Raw genomic sequence first — 22,082 nt, 5'->3', positions numbered from 1 at the left:
ATGAAAAGGGCCAGGGTAAGCCGGGCGTGATGGCGCACACCTTTAATCCCAGCACTCAGGAGGCAGAGGCAGGTGGATTTCTGAGTTTGAGGCCAGCCTGGTCTACAGAGTGAGTTCCAGGACAGCCAGGGCTACACAGAGAAACCCTGTCTCAAAAAAACAAAAACAAGTAAAGGGCCAGGGTAGAATGATACTGGACAAGATCCAGGGGCAGCCAGAGCCAGGCAGCACAGGCACCTTATCGGGCTCTGTTCCCACCTGTCCGCATCCCAGTGCACACCGAGCAGGGCTCAGCCAGGAGGAAAAGGAGAGCCGGACCCCCCTGCCCACTGCCCACTTACTGGATGAACTGCAGCCCCTTCTCGATGTCCGCCTTCCGTTTCTGCCTCTCCATCAGTGTCTGCAGGGAGAGCATAAGTCCATCAATCAGACAGGATGTGTGCGCACATGCACGGGTGAGGGTGAGGGGGCTGGGGGAGTACCTGCTAACCCACCCTACCCTGCGCCTGTCAGAAGGGCTCTTTCCCTCCCGCTCATTCCATGCTAAAGGTTTAAAGGGGGTCTTTATAGAGTGGCAGGCCATCTCAGGGACTATGCTGCCACCTTGCAGATCTGTGATCCACTGGTCTCATTTGTGTGGTGAACTTGAAGGGCAAGGGATATGTACGCATGGGCCTCCTGCCCTTCACCACACAATGGGTGGGCATGAGCAGTGCCTGGGACATCTCAAGTTCAAAGGGAAAACCTTGTTTTACCATTAAATTCAGTCATGTATGCTATCAGAGACCAGGAACGTCAGACCACCAAGGAGAAGGAACACAGCAAGTGCCAACAATAGCTGGTTACTGTTTATACGAGGGGCACCTGCCACAGGCTCCTGTTAGCCCACTCACCCTCACACAAGGGAACCTCAGCTGGGGTCATAAGCTGGCAGGTGGCTAAGGCTACCACTGTATCTCTCTTCCCTTAATGAGCCCTGGTGGTTACCTAGGAAGAATGCATCTCTTGCCTGGGCCAGGGCGTGGAGCTCAGCCCAGGAAGGCCCTGTCGGGGAGGGGAGTGTTCGTCTCTCTCCACAGTACGCCTGTAGCTATGTCTTCAACAGACAGTGCAGCAGGTCTGGAGATGTCTAAGCTGATGGGGACATAGCTGTTACCCCAGGGAGCCTTCCATACACCGAGAAACTAATGAATGTATTGATGGGGCACTGACACTAACTGTGTTGGAGACGTCAGGGGACTGTAGAAAGGCTTCAGCCTCAAGACATGGGTGTGAGCCAACATTTGCTCTTACTGCGACGTTGGGTCTCAGTGTCTCAAGTGGGGAATGGGGCTGATGGCAGATCCTGTCCCACTGGTTATGGTGACGGTTTGGGAGGTGACAGATACAGAGTTCCTGGCATAGGTAATAGTCCAAACATCAAAGGAAAATGCATGACACCATACTGAACCCACCCCACCTCTTGCAAGATACCCGGCATTTCAGTGCTGTGGTGGGAGGCCAGCCATGACAGCTCTGGCTACTGTCTGCAGAGTGAGCCCCTCATTCCTGCAGCCTACTCCTCTCACAATTCCTTACACCCGCACTGCCATACTCCTTCCTGGCCCCCCTGCAAAGGCTCCCCGCCTCCCCCAGCACCAATCTCTCTCCAGTCCTTGAAACAGCACTACCAATGCTCACTCATCGAGTGTTGGCTGGGAGCTAGCTGGATCGCTTCAACAGGTCAGGGGCAGGCTTAACCTGGAAGTACAATTTGGCAGGGACGACAAGGCCATACCTGTTGCCATGCAATGAGGGCCCAGTCCCATGTAGGGGAAGCTGTGGAAGGCAGAAATCTCTGTGGTCTGAGCACAGGCACCACATGGCATGGCCATGATCACATCTGCTGAGTCCCCAGTGGTTAGGCCTTGTCCACCAATTGGCCTCTGCCCCTCCTTACCCCCTAGCCGGTACTGTCCCCAGACACTGGGCAAGTTTTCTCACTGTCCCTCAGCCTTCCCAAGTACACCCTGGGGAGGGTCCTTCAAAGGCACACCTTTGATCCTGTCTGACCCTGTGTTTGATGCCTGAAGAGTGTCCTTTCTTCAGACAGTCAAGATTCCCTACACTGAGCCAGGTGTAGTGCTTGCGTGCCTGTAATCTCCGTACTCGGAGGCTGAGGCAGGAGGATAATGAGTTGGAGGGCAGCCTGACCAACCTCCCTGATGTCCATTACCAGGACCGCCACCCCCTCCCCCCGCTGCAGGCAGAAACACTTCCATATCTATCCTCAGTCCTGACATCCAGCCAACTCATTCACAAACACAGCCTGCAGTCACCTCAAGCATCAATTCCAAGGTGGCTGCACGCGAAGCCAAGAGGTAAAGAAGCCTTGCTTCAGCGATAGGCATGATCTCCACAGCCCAGAGCTGCCCGCCTCTTTGCCCTCTTGTGTGGACTGGCCCTGTGAAATCTCTTACTCTTTCCTCCTCTAGACTAAGAAAACAGATATCGCAAACAAAAACAGCGCCCAGGAAATCGTACATTTTAAGAGTCTGGTGTGTGACAAGCACTTCATCAACAGGCTACTGCAAAATGAGAATCCCTCTGCAGGGTGTTCAGCTCAGCAATGGCTATCTACATAAAATGAGAAAGCTGCCATTTCTGTACCCCAGCCAGACTCACAACTGAGTTAGAGACAGGGCCAGACAGTGCCCAGGCTGCACCTGAAGGCAGCCTCCTGCAGTCAGTAGACAAGGGTAACACTTGAAGTGACCGCTCCTGGCTCTGGGCAGGGGGGCTTGACCTGGGCCTTTAGTTTGGTTGGTTGTTTTGGGTTTATTTATCTATTTCTTTTTAGGATGAGTCTTATTCTGGAGCTCTGACTAGCATAGCACTTGTTATATAGTCCAGACCAGCCCCTGGCTTTGGGTGATCCTCCTGCCTCTGTTTCCCAAGTGCTGAGATGATAGGTATCCTCCACCACAGCCAGCTGAATTTGAAGGGTAAATGGAAGCAGACATGTCAGTGTTGGACAGGAGCTTTCTGGGTGACCACCTGCTCTTGAGTTCTCCTAGCATGATGGATGATGGGCCAGGGCTCATGGCTACCTTTCATCAATCTTGATGGGTATCCCTGGGGTTACAGTCATGAACAGCAGACCAATATTTGAAGGATAACGACACAATGTTCAAATGGTTCATAAGATTTGCAGCCATAGCCGGGCATGATGGGACACGCCTTTGACCCCAGCACTCGGGAGGCAGAGGCGGGTGGGTCTTTGAGTTCAAGGCCAGCCTGGTCTACAAAGTGAGTTCTAGGACAGCCAGGAACCCTGACACACAGGAAACCCTGTCTTGAACAGCAAAAACAAAAAGATATGCAGCCAGCAAGTGGAGACCATTCTAGGACACCAGATCTCAAGTCACCAGTCCCTCCCTCAAAAATGACAAGAGGTGGACCCTTTCAGCTTTGATAGGGTATGTGACATCTGTCCCTAGCCCCAAGGCGGATGTCTGTCCGGCATAATTTCCTGTAGGAAAGTCTCTCTTAGTTCAGTCCCAGGGTCTTCGTGGATCACTGAGGAGTCTCCTGTTGTGTATAAAGGCCTTAGGGTAAAACTAATGAGTAGATTCCATTTCACAAAGCAACAGGGCAGGTAGAGGTTTGGTAGGGCCACCCAAGTGGGCACTGGTTAAAGAGAACCCATGGGCTCTTAATGGTGCTACCACAAGAAAGGTCCAGCAATAAACACTTACTGGGCCCTCAAGCCACTCCTCCCTGTCACAGTGACACTACTGCTAAGAGCCACAGTAATGCACACGAACTCGTGGTGAGAGGCCCAGCTCTGTAAGTGACCCAGGGTAACACCCTGGGCAGAGCCCTGGCTACAAAGGATGGGAACTAGAAAGAGAGGGATCCTCACTGTATCCCCTCTTCCCATTCCCACTTGAACCCAGACAAAGCTGGGGTGGTGAGTCACACCCTTAACCTGGCATTTCAGAAACAGAGGCAGGTAGATCCCTATGAGTTTGAAGCCAGCCTAGTCAACATAGTCCAGGAAAACCAGGACTTCACAGAGACCCTGTCTCAAAAAGAAAAAAAAGCATTCAGAATGCTTTGTGAATTCCGATCACCTGTGGGATAGAAAGCTTGACTACCTGATCCCACTGTGGAAGAGAACTGACTCTTTAAAGTTCTCCCTTGACCGTTACACAACAGTGTGCATCCTGCGTTTATACACACTCATACACACATCATACACACACAGTGGTAATACACATATTATAATGTGTGTGTGTGTGTGTGTATATATATATACACACACACACACACACATATATATATGTATAATATAATATATAATGTATATATTTATGTGTATATTCTATGCCAGGTGTTGTGCACATGCCTATAATCCCAGCTCTGAAAGTAGAGGCAGGAGGACCAGAAGTTTAAGGCCAGACTCAACTACTATATCCACTCTACAGAGAGCCTGATTCTAGGCTGAACTACAATTTGAGATCTTATCTCATTGAACACACAAAAAAAAAAAAACCACCAGAAGCAGCAACAACAACAATAACACAAAACAAGCACAGGACTGAGGGCTGGAGAGATGGCTCAGAGGTTAAGAGCACTGGCTGCTCTTCCAGAGGTCCTGAGTTCAAATCCCAGCTCACAACCATCTGTAATGAGATTTTTTTTTTTCTCCCCAACAGGCAAAATCTGAAATACAAAGTAAGATGACTAACTTGGGACCAACTTAGTAGGGCAGGTAGCAGGTGGGAACCAGGACCCTGAGAGCTCCAGCATACAAAGTCAGGGTTCTGGGTTCAGATCCCAACACTAAGACAGGGGTGGGCGAGGAGAAGGTAAGAATAAGAGTTAATTACCATGACGCAGTTCATTAGTTCAAGAGGCACTGTGCGGGCCTCTGGAAGATCTCGTGGTCCTGGCACAGAGTAAGCTAATGCTGGTAGAATGAATGAACAGTCATTAGCTCGTTTGCCCCACTATTTTACAGATGAATAAATAAAAGAAGATCTGCACCCAGAGAGATGACACTCACAGAAGTGCTTGCACCTGCTGAGGGGCTCCCCTGGGGCCAGGGGGCGGGGCTATCCTGGGCACCTCGCCCCCCCTAAAGCTCCACAACGGCTTCCTAAGGTAGATCCTGTTGGCAGTCCCCACTCTGCAGAGGACATCAGGGTACAGAAAAGCTCACTGCTACATCCACAATGACGGAGTTGGTATATGGAATGCCAACCCTGGCAGCCTGGCCCTTGAGCCTACGCACATCACAGTCACCTTCGCTGTCAAGCAGGCCCAGCTGGAGGACCTGTCCATTGACCACCATGCTCCAATCTCCCCGGGGTTAAAAGGAACTCCAGTTTCTGTCTCCCTTGGGTACAATCCATGACGCCCCTCCCCCAGCCATGACTGCAGTTAAAACAAGAGTTGACTATAGACATCCCCCTGACTCACACAATACCCTAACTCAGCAACCAACTCTCACCTAATTCCGCTTCATGCCTTTAGCCAAGCGGCTTCCCACCCTTGCTGTTGAGGTAGCAGGGTTTTTTAACTTGCCTCTTCCTGGACTCTGGGCCGAATCTGCGCATCTCCCCACCTCTAGGATCCTTCTGCTGTCTCTGTGGGTGGGCTTTTCTCTGTCCAGGCCTCAAGGCCAATGTCTCTGAGACTCCATGGAAGGGACAGTGCCCCTGATTCCTGTGCAGTCCCCAGACGAGCTGCTGCGCTTCATGATCTCATGAGCATGCTGGTGACTCAAGACTCCACCCTCCTGCCAAGTGTACCCCTCCTCTGCAGCAAAGATTTTTCAGCTTCCCCTTCTGGGTGGTGGCACCTGAACATCTGCTGCCCAGGTTATCCATGACCTCTAATGAGAACCCCACAACCCACAGCCAGACCCATGCCTGAGCGGCTGGAGCGATGGCTCAGCAGGTCAGGGAGAGCAGGCAGCTCTTCCAGAAGACCCAATTTCAGTTCCCAGCCCCTCCTTAGTGCTAGCTCCAACTCCAGCTCCAGAGGAATCCATCGCCCTCTTCTGGCCTTTGAAGGCACTGCACACATACTGTGAACAAATCTACATGCAGACAAAACGAAACACTCATACACATAAAATAGAATTAATATTTAAAAAGGCCTATTTCCGTTTGAGGTCAGCCTGGTCTACAGAGTAAGTTCCAGGGTAGCGAAGGCAAAACCCAAAACCAAACCAAACCAAACCAAACCAAACCAAACAAAACAAAAAAACAGCTGGACAGTGGTGGCGCACGCCTTTGATCCCAGCACTTGGGAGGCAGAGGCCGGTGGATTTCTGAGTTCGAGGCCAGCCTGGTCTACAAAGTGAGTTCCAGGATAGCCAGGGCTATACAGAGAAGCCCTGTCTGGGAGAAAAACAACAACAAAAAACAAAAAAACAAAAAACAAAAAAAAACCCAAACAAACAACAACAAAACCCTACACACAATCTTCATGCCCATCCCAGCTGCACTCGGCTTCTTCCCACTAAACACATTCCAGACTGAACGCAGCATCTCCTCCCCTCCTCCCTCCTCCATTCTTTTTTTTAAATTAATTAATTTATTTATTTATTATACGTAAGTACACTGTAGCTGTCTTCAGACGCACCAGAAGAGGGCATCAGATCTCATTACGGGTGGTTGTGAGGACCTTCGGAAGAGCAGTCGGGTGCTCTTACCTACTGAGCCATCTCACCAGCCCTCCCTCCTCCATTCTTGTTTACTGCCCTAGCCAGAGCTCTGACTGTCATCTGGTGTCGTTAGACCCCAGCTTCCGCCACCTTTAACCTCCTAAGCATCTCCTGACGTGTGGCGAAAGCCTCCACAGCTTCCCTCTCTCCAACCACAGGCGTCTCACGGGATGTCACCATCTCTTACCAGTGAGCCCCTACAATCTGCTGCCACTCTGGGGACCAGGGACATCTGTCTAATACATACACCAATGTCATTCCCCTTCTCAAAATCTGTAAATGTACCTGTGTTGAACACACACACACACACACATGCACACACACAGAGTCACTATGTTGTGAGACCTGAATAAGCTATCGAGTAGTGATGTACCTCGCTGGTTCTCTGGTTTTAATATACATCAACTACACAAGACTCCACTGTTAGGGGAAGCTGACTGAAGGGGACTCTTTGTACAATTTTTGCAACTTCTCGAGAATAACAAGCTAAATAAACAAACAAATAAAACTTCCTGTGACACCCTTGCCAAGAGGACAAAGTCCACATTCTTTAGCTGGTGTCTGCAGCACAGCAGGGCCTGCTTGACCTCCCCTGGTCCTGTAGCAAGGCCTGGAAGGTCACACACCAGCAATGGTGACCACCAGGCTGCCTTCTCTGAATGGTCCTCCATACCCAGTGCTTCTTTAAAGCTCAACTGTGATGTATGTCTCTTCTACCAGGCAGCTTCTCTCCCAACTCCACCCAAGCTCACTGCTTTCCCCCACACTGGCACCTTGTGTGGTTGATGTATATTATACCTGTCATAACCGCCATGCTTGTCCTAGCCGATTGCAGTCATGTGTCTGTCCCTGACTCCCCAGTCATAGCTCCTGAAGGCAGAAGCTGCACCTGACTCATCTCTGAGAAGCCCAGAGAAACACTGCTTAGGAGCCAATGGTCAGAGGGGCCCAGGGATCTGAGGACAAGACTGAGTAGGCTGACATTAGTCATCACTTACAGCCTGAAATATCACCTTGTCTTTACAGTACTCTGTAAGAAGGAGCAATTATAGCCCTATTTTGTAGATAAAGAAACAGAAACACAGAGGGGTAAAACAGCCTCCCGGGTTCCCCTGTGAAAGATGACAGAGCTGGAACTCGAACCCTGGAAGCTGGCCCTGGGACCCCGTTTTATCACAGGTCTCCCACAGCCCGTCTTTACCGTGCCCTCACATATACACAACCTCAGGTTTAACTAAAGAGCAGCAGTCCCTCCAGAATGCAGGCTGGCCACATACCACGCCCCTGCCACCCGAGCTTCTGTCACCCCTGAGAACTCTTGGCAGCAGTGGTCCTCGATGGCTTGCCCAGTCAGGGCAGGAAAAGTTTCACTACACCATCCTCAACCCTACCAGCCAGCAATCTGAACCTGCACAATCTCTTGATAAGTGCCTATAGCCTTGAAGTATGTCTGCCTGCTCCCGGCCTCCCTGTCCCATGGACAACAGGGAGGGGCATGATTTATTTCCACAGATCACCATGTCAAATAAGAGCTACAGCAGGGACTATGAATGGAGAAGAGAAAACCCCTCCTGAGAGCTAGCATTCCCCCCAACTATGAACACAGGCAATACACTGTTGGTCATGCCCTTGAGTTACACGTGGCCAGCAACACTGTATTCTTTTATGACCGCATCTCAGTTACTGCAGATAAAAAAAAAAAAGAGAGAGTTCCTGCTTATCACTTCAAATTACAGTAGCTACGCTAGACACAGCGGTAAATGAACACACCTTATCCAATGACCTGATAAAGAAGTCTAGGGCTGGGGAGATAGCTGCTCAGTAAAGTGCTTGCCTAATATGCACAAGGACCCAGAGCCATGGGGAAAAAAAAGGTTGGGCTTACTGGCACACGCTTGTAACCCCAATAATGGGGACGTGGGACAGGCAGAGTCTCATTGAGCTCCAAACCAATGAGCCCCTATCTCAAAAAGCACGCCTTTAATCCCAGCACTTGGGAGGCAGGGGCAGGTGGATTTCTGAGTTCGAGGCCAGCCTGGTCTACAGAGTGAGTTCCAGGACAGCCAGGGCTACACAGAGAAACCCTGTCTCGAAAAAAAACCAAAAAAAAAAAAAAAAAAGTACATCTAAGCTAGAGAAATGGCTTAGCATGTAAGAGTACGTGTCACTCTAGCAGACGATCGGGATCCGGGTTCGGTTCCCAGCACCCATATGGAATGGGGCCACCCATTCGCAATGACCTGTAACTCCATTTCTGGGGGATCTGGTACCCCTTTTCTGGAGCAGTCACCAGGCACACATGTGGTTCAAACATATACATACATGCAGGCAATCACGCATACACATTAAAAAAAAAAGCAGAGGACTCCCCAGGAATGTCACCCAAGGTTGTCACCTTTCCTCCACATGTATGCATGTACATCAGTACATATATGCAAACACGTGTGTACACACACACTACATGTGTTCAGGTACATATACAAATGTGTGCGCGCACTTGTGCACAAAGTCCATCGGGAGAACAGAACTGTTTTTCCTTGCAATCCCATATATTTTACTGTGATTTAGAAGGCACTGAAACAAAAGGCTCTGTCCAAAAGAATCACTTCTGCCCACAATCATCTCAAAAGTAGGATTTATCATCCCATTGTTCATAGAACAATAAGGCTTAGAGTTGATGGAGGCTGGCCCAAGGCCACACTCTTGCAGAGGAAGGCCAAGCTGCTGGCACCACCCCAGGCCCTACCAAGAAACTAGGTTAAGAAGCGAACGTGAAATAGTATTCACAGGCAGATTTCTCTATGTATTCTTAAATGGCCCAGAGCTCACTATGTAGACCAGGCTGGCCTCGAACTCACAGAGACCCACCTCTTAAAAGCTGTGTTTAAAGGGGTGTGCCACCATGCATGACAACTTGTTATGTTTTTAATACTCATTTTTTTTTTTTTTTTGGTTTTTCGAAACAGGGTTTCTCTATATAGCCCTGGCTGTCCTGGAACTCACTTTGTAGACCAGGCTGGCCTCGAACTCAGAAATCCTCCTGCCTCTGCCTCCCGAGTGCTGGGATTAAAGGCATGCGCCACCACGCTCGGCTTTACTACTCATTTTTTATGATTTTGAGGTATCTGTGTCAGTGTATAGGCATGTGTAAGTGAGCGGCACTGCCTGAGACAGCCAGAGGCAGCTGGAGTCACAGACAGTTTCGCCCCGTGGGCTGCAAACCAAACTTGGGTCCTCTGGAAAACTAGCGGTGCTACTGACCACTGACTGAACTCTCCAGCCCTGACAACTTTTTAATAAAGCTGTCATTTAAGCTTAAAAAGGAAATAAGAGTAGCAAAAGGTCACCTTTGGAAATTGTAAGCAAGCACTGGTGGTAGGAAGTGCCCTTCCAGCACTCGGGAGGCAGAAGCAGGTGGATCTTTGATTTCAAGTCCTGCCTGGTCTACAGAGAGAATTCCAGGCCAGCCAGGGCTACACAGAGAAACCCTGTCTCGAAAAACCAAAGTAGGGCTGGAGTGATAGCTCAGCGGTTAAAAGCACTGGCTGCTCATCCAGAGGTCCTGAGTTCAACTCCCAGCAACCACATGGTGGCTCACAACCACTCATAATAGGATCTGATGCCCTCTACTGGTGTACCTGAAGACATCTACAGTATACTCACATAAAATAAATAAATCTTTAAAAAAAAAAAAAAAAAAAAAAAAAAAACCAAAGTAAGTATATAAATAAAATAATAATAATAATAAATAAACATGAATTGCCCAGAAGTCACCACTCAGAGTGACCCCAATGCCAAACAGTGTTTTCTCGTGCCCTGAGCAGTTAGCCAGTTAGCCCCAGCTAGGGGAGGGATTTCTGATCCATTGTGACACACTGGCTACTCTGGTGCCCAGCGGCAACAGGAAGGCAGGCTATGACAGTGGCCATCGGCCCTGGGATTAAATCCATCACTGTCCCACCATGCTTTGAGTTTTGCTGTTTGTAAGATGGAGCTGGTCATAGCCACGCCGCAGGACTTCCGTGTCTCTCCCAGAACAGGTCAGAATGTATTTTCTGCTGCACTGAGTGCTTCAGACAGCACTGACTTTGCAGTTTCTGGCTAGGCCCTCTTTTGATAAGGGCCATGGCCAACTTGCTATTTTTATTCGACACATAAACAGTGCTCACCTGAAAGGGGCTGTCCTGTCACCAGTACGGGGACACCGTTAATAACCCCCTGCCCTCACAGATCATTTTTTAAAAAAAACTTACTTATTTTACTTTACGTGTGAACTTTTTAAATGCATACATGTATGTGCACCACATGCATGCCTGTTGGGTCCCCCCGAACTGGGGTTATGGATGGCCGTGAGCTACTACTATGTGGGTGATGAGATCCGTACCCAAGTCCTCTGCAAGAGCAGTATGTGTTCTTAACCACTGAGACATCTCTCCAGCCCCCAACCCTCAGAGATCTTCCACAGGTGAGCAAGCAGAAAAACAGGTGACATGTTGGCCTGGGGAGTTGGCTCAGTACATAACAAAGGCACAAGGACTGGAGCCTGATTCCCAAAACCCACATGTAAAAGCTGGTCACAGGGCTGGAGGGCTCTGCAGAGACTCGCTACTCTCGTAGAGAACCAGGTTCAACCCCAGCACCATACAGTGGCTCTCAACAGTCTGTAAGAACAGACCGGGGATCTGATGCATACATGGGATACACTTATATACATGCAAGTGAATTAAGAATGTAAAAAGGCCTCCCAGAGGAGCCACCAGTTCTTTTTTTTTTTTTTTTTTAGATTTATTTATTTATTATATGTAAGTACACTGTAGCTGTCTTCAGACACACGAGAAGAGGGCGTCAGATCTCGTTATGGGTGGTTGTGAGCCACCGTGTGGTTGCTGGGATTTGAACTCCGGACCTTTGGAAGAGCAGTCGAGTGCTCTTACCCACTGAGCCATCTCACCAGCCCGAGCCACCAGTTCTTATGGGTGGCAGTGGGTGGGTTGGGGGTGTCTCTTCTCTCCAGCTGACTAAACATTTCTCTGTACCAGTTAATTTTTCCAACTAATAGAATAAAGGCAGTTTTCTAAAAAAAAGAAGAAGAAGAAGAATGTAAAAAGGCAAGCCAGGCAGTGGTGGCGCACGCCTTTAATCCCAGCACTTGGGAGGCAGAAGCAGGTGAATTTCTGAGTTTGAGGCCAGCCTGGTCTACAGAGTGAGTTTCAGGACAGCCAGGGCTACACAGAGAAACCCTGCCTCGGAAAAAAAACAAAAACAAAAACAAAATAATGTAAAAAGGCTGGGCATAGTGATGCGTGTTTATAATCCCAGAGCTGGGGAGGCTGACGCGTTTGGGTTCCTGGGGCTCCCTGGTCACCCACTCCAGCTTCCTAGGTGAGCTCCAGGACAATGAGATCCTGCCTCAGTAGATGGATGGTTCCTGACGACTAACACATGAGCATTCTCACATATGTACACAGGCTTGCACACGTATGTACATCTGCAAACACGTGAACACACATACTCACACAATGGGTCGGTGTTAAATGCACACGACCAGGCAGGCAGAGGCAAGAGCGAGGAACAAATGGAAATGTGGGCGGCTGGGGAGTGAAGACCCTTCAGAGGCTGTCATATTTGAGGGACGGAAGGACAGAGGACTCGTGTGCACCCAGCTGAAGGCAGAGACCAGCAATGGTCGTGAAGTAGGAACAAGTTATGCAGGTTCAAGGAAAACAAGGGGTAGATAGGAGGTGGGGGAAGCAGGTGTGTGTGTGTGTGTGTGTGTGTGTGTGTGTGTGTGTGCAGGCTGCAGCTTGACCAGAGAGCTACTCAGAAAATTCTAGAAGGTTTCCAGCAGGAGTGACAGGGATCCCCTTACAGGAGCTCCCTTTGGCTGCTGCATGAAAGACGAATGACAAGAGGAATTTGAGAACCCAAGGAGGCGCTCAATACGGGCTGGATTGAGGCAGAGACTGGAGAAGATGCAGGAACATTCTGGAGGTCACTAAGCACTCTTGACATTACCTCACACGCGGTGATCTTCACAGCTTTTGACATCCATCTCAGGACCCTCACACCAAACAGGGGGCAAATGTTACAGGAGCACAGAAAGGGGGATAAAGGCTGAGAACAGTGACAAGAGACTTGTGTGTGCACTGCCAGGGTGCCTGCCGCTGGAGCTGAGAACAAAAGGAAGGTAGGACTCACTGCTCCACCCTGCTCTGTGTCCCTCCGCCTGTAGGGGACAGCACATTATGGGATGCAACAAGAGAACAGCTGCTCCAGGGTAGACCACCACCACCACTGTGGGGCTCACAGGCAGAGACTGCCTCCTGCCTGACAGGGGTACTTCAGAACCTCAAGCTGGCCGGAGGATACAGCTGCTGGCCTCAGAGAACCAGAGACGCTGTTGATCCCTTTCAGAGTCACATTTTAGGCCCAGGAGCCTCTGGGGGTAGAGGAAAACCGACAGCATCCATTGTCTTCTGAAAGCCAGGGACACATCTTTTGAAGGATTGCTGAGATACTGTTAGTGACAGGAAATCAGCCCCTGATGGGAATAACTTAATAAATGACTACATAAATGTTGGTGATAGGAAATACTACCAGTCTGGATAGATAAGAAATGAACTGAGCCGGGCAGTAGGAGAGGCTGAAGCAGGAGGAGTACCAAGAATTTGAGGTCAACCTGGGCTACATTGTAAGTCCAGGCCAGCCTGGGCTATATAGAATGTGATCCTGCCTTTAAAAAAAAAAAAAAAAAAAAAAAAAAGATTTGGGCTGGGGACTGGGAACTGCTCAGTGGCAGTCAGGGGCTCTGGGGTCCATTCTTAGACACCTCCCCAAATAAAAGAAAGAGGCTAAGTAATCCAATGGCATCTTGTATGTGGCAGTTACAGACGTCAGGTTCTCAAAGGGTGCGATTACACACACCTGTCTTGTGCGTATCTTGACTGACTGCCACAAGGTCCCAGGATCCTTCTGTCTCCTGCTCTCCAGGACTGAGATTACAGGGATGCATCGTCACCCCAACCTGTTAGATGTGTGTGCGTGAATTCAGTGATCTCTACAGTGGACGTGGAGTTGCTTTATTCATAGGACACTGTCCTTTGTTACTTCCCTACACTTTAGTGTCTGGGTCTGAAGGAAGGCGTTAGAAGTTCCCTATCTCCCATTATTAGCCCATGTATAAACGGTTTGTCCTAATCTCTCCAATGGACATTCGAGGAAACTGCCCCGATGGTGTTTTTAATTGGATAGTTAAGCTCTTTTTCACCAGGTTAGCATTAAGGTTAGGGTTATGGATAGCCTCAGTGTTAGGGTTACAGTTAATGGTAAAAGTAGGGGTAGAGCTAGGGTCAGTGTTAGGGCTGGGGCTGGAATTGGGGTTGGGTTAGGGGTGTTGGTTGGATTTGGTGTTGATGTAATGGTAACAGTAAGGTAGGGACGGGGGAGGGGTGCACTTGTCTGTCTGTCTTTTTTTAAAGACTTGTTTTATTTGGGGTTAGAGAGTAGCTAATTGGTGAAGAGATGCTAAGTGCTCTTCCAGAGGACCCAAGTTTGATTTCCAGCACCGTATGGCAGCTCACAATCTTCTGCCACTCCAGCTCCTGGGGATTCAATGCCCCCACACCGACAGGCATGCAGGTAAAACACCAACACGTTAAAATTAAGTAAATACATCTTTAAAAGTTAATTTTATCCTTAATTATGTGCAGGTCTGTGGGAAGGTTGTAGGAGCGCAGGTCCTTTAGAAGGGCAACCTTATGCTCTTGACCACCTAGCCATCTCTCTCTGAGCCATTTTTTTTAAAAGATTTATTTATTGTATTTATATGAGTATACTGTTGCTCTCTTCAGACACACCAAAAGAGGGCATTGGATCCCATTACAGATGGTTGTGAGCCACCATGTGGTTGCTGGGATTTGAACTCAAAACCTCTGGAAGAGCAGTCAGTGCTCTTAACCACTGAGCCATCTCTCCAGCCCTCTGACCCATTTTTAAAACACAAAACAAAACACAGAGTCTCCCTCTGTAGATCAGGATGAATGAGATTAAATGAGGAATTCCATCATACCTAGTATACCTAGTACCTTCTCTCTCTCTCTCTCTCTCTCTCTCTCTCTCTCTCTCTCTCTCTCTCCCTCCCTCCCTCCCTCCCTCCCTCCCTCCCTTTCCCTTCCTCCCTCCTTCCCTCCCTCTCTCTTTCCCTCTTTAAGACAATGTCTCTGTGTAGCCCTGGCTGTCCTGGAACTCTTTCTGTAGACCAGGCTGGCCTCGAACTCATGAGATTGGCCTGCCTCTGCCTCTCAAGTGCTGGGACTAAAAGTGTGCGCCACCACTGCCTGACTCCTTTTCTCTACTTTTTAAAGTTTTATTTTAAATTATGTGTATAAGTATCTATGTGTGGGTATGTGCTCCTGACTGCTGGTGCCCATGGAGGCCAGAAGAGGACATTGATCCCCTAGAACTGGAGTTACATGTGGTTGTAAACCTCCCAGCATGGGTGGTGGGATCCAAACTTAGGTCCTCTAAAAGGGCAGCAGATGCTCTAACAAGCGAGCCTCCTCCCAAACCCTGACCTTCCAGCTCTCTCATTTAGCTCTCTGGGATTACTAGCAAACGCCAGCAAACCTCGGGACTCATCAGAACATGCTGGCACATGCCTGAAAACCCAGTGCTTGAGAGCCAGGGTCAGAGGGTCACTGAGAAATTGACACCAACTTGATCTCTATAGCCATGTCCTGGGCTACTTAGTGAGACCCCCCCACCCACCTCAAAATTCACAAAATAATAATAATAAATAAAATTTAAAATTCAAAAGAAAAGAAAAACAAATGCTCTCAGAGCTCGTTTCCAGAAATGGAAACTCAAGTGCAGACCATCAGAGGGCCGGTGGCAACAGAGCCAGACTTCAACTGGAACTCACAGCCATCCCTACACTGTGGCTGTACCAGGTGACACATTACTCAGGCTTTATCTGTCCCTGCTTCTGTCCATCCGTCTCTGCTCACAACGGCCTCTCTCTGGCCTTTCTTATGCTATCTTTCAAGCATTCACATAGAAATTCTTCTAGTAAGACCTTCCACCCCGGGCAAAATAAGCCTGCCTCCTCCACACTGGGGGATAATTCAATTTGACAACATAATGGCTGAATGTGTCCTCCTGGCACGTCCACCACGGCTGGAGGCAGAGGCGGGATCAGAGCCAGTTCCTGTCCATGGGAAGCTCAGGTTAATGGTTCCTATCTGTCTCGTGCCCAAGCTCCAAGCTCTTCCAGAGTGATAATGGAGGCCCCGAAAAGATCCTAAGGACTGGAATTACTCAGATTTCCACACTCGGGACCATGCTGCCTTGTCTGTGGGATGCGGGAACTCTGGCCTTGAGGCACCTGCTAACCTAACCCTCCCCCTGTGAATCTTTATGGCTGTGCCATTTGCCAGTTCCTACTTTTCTGGCCCTTGTTTTTGTTTCCATGATGGTGGAGACGAAGGCAGGAGCACTTTCGACATAACCGTCAGAAAGGCCTGGGTTCAAATTCAGTACAGTGACCTTGGGGTGGCCTCAAAGATCTTGAGTCCCCTAGTATCTTCTTCAGTAAAATGCAGCCACAGGTGGTCACCCTTCACAAACTACAATCAGATAAAATATAAGCAAAAAAATAATGCCAGGCATGGTGGCGCACGCCTTTAATCCCAGCACTCGGGAGGCAGAGGCAGGCAGATTTCTGAGTTCGAGGCCAGCCTGGTCTACAGAGGGAGTTTCAAGACAGCCAGGGCTGCACAGAGAAACCTGGCCTCAAAAGAAACAAAACAATAAATAAAAATTTTAAATATTAAAGAAAAAAATTAAAGACAGACGATGTCAATCGCCCTGCACAGAAATAACAAAAGTTAACCTAAGCCTTCCTTCTGTGTCCTCCACCCTGGCTGAGCGCCCCACTCTTTCATCCCAAGCTCTACCTCCTTCAGGAAACATTCCTCAACATTTCCAGGTGCCATCTTGCCTCCTCTTAGTGCACTAACTGTAGAACTCTTTTTTTTTTTTCCTAAATTCTTAATTTCAGTTTTAAAAGACTAATTGTGTGTGTGCAGATATGTACATGTGTGAGGATGGCCACACCTATGTGCGAGCACAGGTCCCCAGAAGAGAGTACCACGTGTCCGTCTCTACCACTGTCCAACTGTTCATTTTTCGAGACAGGGTTTCTCTGTGTAGCCCTGGCTGTCCTGGAACTCACTCTGTAGACCAGGCTGGCCTTGAACTCAGAAATCCACCTGCCTCTGCCTCCCGAGTGCTGGGATTAAAGGCGTGCGCCACCACACCCGGCCAGCCCGTTTTCTTACTGAATTTCCCTTTCTATTTCCAGCCGACTACCAGGAGCTCAGACTCAGACCTACCTCACAGAAGCTTACCAGAGGGGCTTTGGACTTGCTAGTTTGCACAGGACTCTGGGAAAGGATGAAGATTCAGAGACAGGAAACTACTCAGGAGTCCTGTGGACATTTCCATGCATTCTTCATCTATAAAAGGAAGATTAGAAAACGCCTACACCACGACAGGCAAGATGGTTCGGTGGGCGAGAGTGCTTGCCACCAACCCTGACAACCTGAGTTTGACCCCTGGGACTCACACAGTAGGAGAGAATGGACTCCGGCCAGTTCCGATCACCATACACGTGCCATGACACGTGCACACTCCTTCCCCGTAAGTGCATGGGTATAACATTTTTATTTGTTTAAATTTTATGTGTATGTGGTTGTTTTGCTTGCATATATATTTGTGTACCATGTTGTGTGCCTGGTACCTTCAGAGGCCAGAAGAGGTTTTAGATCCCCTGAAAGTGGAGTTAAGGACTGTTGTGAAGCGAACCTCTACTCTGGAAGAGCAGCAATGTTAACCTCCAAGCCTTCTCTCCAGCCCAGTATATTAAAAAAAAAAAAAAAAAAAGAAAAGAAAAAAAAACAAGTAATGAAAAAGTCTACTTGACGTAACTGCTAGGATGAACAGATGAGCTCACATATGTGAAAGGAATTTTGTTATAAACGAACTTTAAAAAGCACTAAGCACCATATATACACACATACTTTCTTCTTTCTTTTTTCCTTTCTTCTTTTTTTTTTTTTTTTTTGGAGGGGTTTGGTTGTTTCGTGTGTTTTGTTTTGAGACAGTTTCTCTGTGTAGCCCTGGATGTCCTGGAAGTTAACTCTGTAGACCAGGCTGGCCTCGAACTCAGAGATCTGCCTGTCTCTGTGTCTGCCTCTCAAGTGCTAGGATGAAAGGTGTGGATCATGCCTAGTTAGGACTTTATTTTTCATTTATGTCTATGTGGTTATGTGCACACGAGAGCAAGTACAGGTAGCGGCAGGAAGAGCATGGGATCCTCTGGAGCTGACATGACAGGCAGCTGTGAGCTGCATGGCATGGGCTCTGGGAACGAACCCAGGTCCTCTGCAAACGTACTTAACCACTGAGTCACGCCCCCCTTTTTTTTCCCTTTAAGACAAGGTTTCAAGTCAGGTATAGCAGGTGGACCTCTGAGTTCGAGGTCAGCCTGGTCTACAAAAGGAGTTCCAGAACAGTCAATACTACCCAGGAAAACCCTATCTTGAAAAAACTAAAAAAAAGAAACAAAACAAAACAAAAAACCCATAAGGTCTCACTATGTAGACCAACTTGGCCTGGAAGACACAACTCTCTTGCCTCTAACTCCTAAGTGCTGGAGGTGTGTATCAGACCTACCACGAGGGCACAGGCACATGGACATACACATATTACACATACATAGACACATATCATTTTAAATGCCTCAAACCCACTGGTGATTGGACTGTCCCATACAGAAGACCCAAGAGATAAGCTCATCCCATTGAACTCAACAGCCATAAATAAATTAAATATTTTTTAAAAAATTCAACAAGACACATTCTGAACTGTCCTACCTAAGTTGGTTATAGCTCACATCAACCATTAAGCAGACGTTATGGCAACCTCAGAACCATAAAGTCACTCTCTCGTCCTGAGATCTCCCTCCTGCAAATGGCGCTTTGGAATCAGATAACTAGTTAGGAAGCCTAGCTCTCTTGTATAAATTTCCAGCAAGATACCCAATTCTCTAGTCTGGAAAACAAGGATGGCTAAATGTCTACCTGGTTTAACTGCCATGACCGGCAGAAGAACCCACATATGTCCAGCTCAGGACACACACACACACACACACACACACCCCTTCTAGAACTTGCTTCACCCAGGTTGGGGCCTAGGATCGCAGCTAGCTTGCAGCAGACTTCGATGGGAAAAAGAACTACGAAAGACATCAGGGAGGGTATGGTTGTATCTGCGGTGGGGGAAGTCTTGGTAGTAGAGGGAAAGATTCTGCTGGAATTTCATGTCCAACATAGCTGCTAAATGTACTATAATTATCGCATTTGTGTAAAAATTCAAGGATCTGCATTCTGTTATTTCCATCAAACTGGATGAACTGCAGGCACTCCGGAAAATGGAAAGAAGTTGGGGGTTCTGATTCTTGTGTCCAAGCACCTAAGTCCTGGCTAACAACCGGGGGCGGGGTGGGGGACGACGACAAAAAAAAAAAAAAAAAAAAAAAAAAAACCGCAATCCCCCATCACTTTGCAGCGGTCCCCCAGTTCCCCCACTTGAAGCTCTAGCCCCTTCAGTCCCCAGTCTTCTCCATCAAGGCACTGTTGGCACCCCGGCCACCTATTCTGTCAAGAATGAACTCTTTCTACACGTTCCCACTCCTGCGGTGTGGGGGGGAGGGAGGCTTTGTCTCTGCGAAGGACCCTCAACCCAGGAACTTTACAAACACCTGAACCTGAGGGTTTCTAAGATAGAAAGAAAAAGAGTTATGGATCGCAGAAGGGACCTTCTGTCCGCTGAGGGCAGTGGCGGTGGGGTCGACTCTGCCTCCCCAGGGCCCCCAGCCCTGCCAGGGCGCCCCTCAGTCGCCACAATCCCAGTCCCCGGCAGTCCCCGTGAATCCCCTGCCTGGTTACTGCCCACCCAGGAGGCCTCTGAGCCCAGTGACGGATGCCACGACCGGAAATGCCCTCCTGCTCAGCAGACCCAGACCGCGCCCCCCTTTCCTGCCGCCCCCTCCCCCAGGGCTGGGCCCGCAGGCCCCGGATCCCCGGACTCGCGTGGCCGCGGTAACCGACTGGGACGACCCATCAGCCGGCCATTGTCCCCGGCCCTCGCCGCGGCCCCTCCACCTCTAGGCACTGCGGATTCAAAGCGAATACAAAAGGAAAGGGGGACCCTAACTGCCAGCCTCGGACCACCTCCTTGCAGTGGGATCCGCAAAACATCCGCGCGCACACCCAAACCTCCAGACCCAAGGGAGATTGCCCCACACCACGGAAGAAAAATCCCAAGGCATCCCCTGGGGGCTGCAGTGCAGCCCCAATCTCCCAGGCGGCAGGTGCCCGGCCACACAATAACTTTGAAACTTTGGGGCAGGGGTACGGGAATCTGCAGACAGATTCCTCCCCCCCCCCCAAAAAAAAAAACCCCAGTTCGTGGTAATGGAGGTGCTATTGCTTTATTCTTGCAAAGCCGCCTTTCCAGGTGGCCTGGCCCGGGCTTCCCGCGCCTCCTCCGCGCGCGGCCCTGCCCGGCCCTGCCCGGGCGCCCCAGCCTCGCGCGCCCCAACCTTGCGCGCCGCCGGGGACGCGGTGGCCCGGCCTCTGCCCCGCGGGGCTCCGCCGCGCCAAAGCACTCACCTCGGCCGGGCTGCGCTCCCCGCGGGCCTGCGCCGAGCCCGATAAATGGTATGCTATGACTAGAGGTATGATTACGTTATTATTATTAGTAATAATAAGAGTAAATGCTATTTAATTACGGGCGGCCGCATCCTGCTCCCGGCGCCGCCGCCCGGGCAGCTCGGTCCATGTGGCTCCGGAGCGCTTTACTTTCATTTCCAGCCCCCTCGGCCGGCCGCTCGCGGCAGCACCCGCTGGAGGCTCCGTCTCCCTGCAGCTCTCCCTCCTCGGGTCCTAGAGAGCGCAGCTCCTCCTCGCCTTAGTCGCGCCCGGGGTGGGCGGCGCGGGCTGCGCACCTGGGGGGGAGGGGGGAGTCGGCAAGCCCCCCTTCCCAGTGGAGGGATGCCTGGAATTCACCTTGATTTTCTTTTAAAACTGCTCTTCCTTTTCTGGGATTTCCTTCTAGCAGTTCTGCATTTCTGGGCGGATGCTGGACCGACCTCTGTTTTGTTTTTCCACCCCTCAAACCGAGCGTAAAGCTACACTTGGCTTTCCAGGTGATTTGATGAAGGAAGGCATCTCCAAGCATCTGATCAGGTTGTGCCCTTTCTTTGATAAGGACCTCAATTAGGATCTCCTTTGGCTAGGGTTTCATGTATAGAAAGTTAAAAGCGGGTTGGGGGTGGGGGGGAGGCCGCAGGGGGAAATCAGTGACACTTGTTTAAGAAAGCCTGGCTGATTTTATTCAAGGTAGGGCCATCATGATGAGTTTAGGGACCATTGCAGTGGGGTTTTGCAGTGGTGCTGAGACACTGGGCTCAGCCCTGAATTCAGCATGAGCCGGGAATTTATAGAGCAAGGAGCAAGGCAGGGTCAGCAGACAGAAAACTTAAGGTAAAAGGTGATTGCTGTTAGCCCCACCCAACAGGGTTCTTAAGTGTTTTTAAAGTCGGGTTTTTATTTTGTGTGTACCAGTGTTTTGGCTGCAGGTATGCATGGGCATCATGTATGTCCCTAGTGCCTTGCAAAGGTTAGAAGAGGGGATCGGAGTTCCTGAAACTAGAGTCACAGATGGTTGTGAGCACTGTGTGGTTGCTGGGAATGTAACATGGGTCCTCTGGAAGAGCAGCAGGTGCTCTTAATGGCTGAGCCATCTCTTCAAGATAGGTTAGGTACTGGAACATCACCTTGGGGTATAACGGAAGAGGAGGATCCTGAGTGGATATTGGTGGTGTTCCCAGATGGAAGGTAAGGGATGCTAGTTAAGCCAGCTTAGCAAAATGCTTGCTAAAATTTGGACAATTGATTGGGCCAGGCTTGGTGAAGCACACCTTCAACACCAGCACTTGGAAGGCAGAGGCAGGCCTGGTCTACCTAGCCAGAGCAGTCAACTACATAGAGAGACATTATCTCAAAGAAAATAATGATAATAAATTAAAATAAATTATTTATTTATTTATTTATTTATTTATTTATTTTCGAGACAGGGTTTCTCTGTGTAGCCCTGGCTGTCCTGGAACTCACTCTGTAGACCAGGCTGGCTTAGAACTCAGAAATCCGCCTGCCTCTGCCTCCCGAGTGCTGGGATTAAAGGTGTGAGCCTCCACTGCCCAGCAAAATTACAATAAAATTAAAATAATCCAGAGATAAAT

The 22,082-nt window shown here is 49.4% G+C and overlaps 1 protein-coding gene across 3 annotated transcripts in view; it reads right to left on the bottom strand.

Annotated features, from left to right (window-relative positions):
• Positions 1-20,950, bottom strand: part of Zc3h7b (zinc finger CCCH-type containing 7B) — a 48,582-nt gene extending 27,632 nt beyond the window's left edge. The window contains exons 1-2 of one of the 3 annotated variants that reach the window (XM_021182907.1): positions 20,452-20,950; positions 342-400 (exon numbers count right to left, since the gene is read on the bottom strand). In XM_021182907.1, the coding sequence (XP_021038566.1) occupies positions 342-394 (53 nt within the window). In that variant the 5' untranslated portion in view covers positions 395-400; positions 20,452-20,950. Of the gene's footprint in view, positions 1-341; positions 416-20,451 lie in introns of those variants that run through there. The other 2 variants (XM_029469755.1, XM_021182906.2) reach the window with 2 other exon arrangements.
• Between the last annotated feature and the right edge of the window lie 1,132 nt (positions 20,951-22,082).

Source organism: Mus caroli, chromosome 15 (assembly GCF_900094665.2).
Source record: "Mus caroli chromosome 15, CAROLI_EIJ_v1.1, whole genome shotgun sequence".
NCBI lineage: Eukaryota > Metazoa > Chordata > Mammalia > Rodentia > Muridae > Mus > Mus caroli.
The sequence above is the reverse complement of the archived record's forward strand: the minus strand, read 5'-3'. Positions and strand labels throughout refer to the sequence as shown.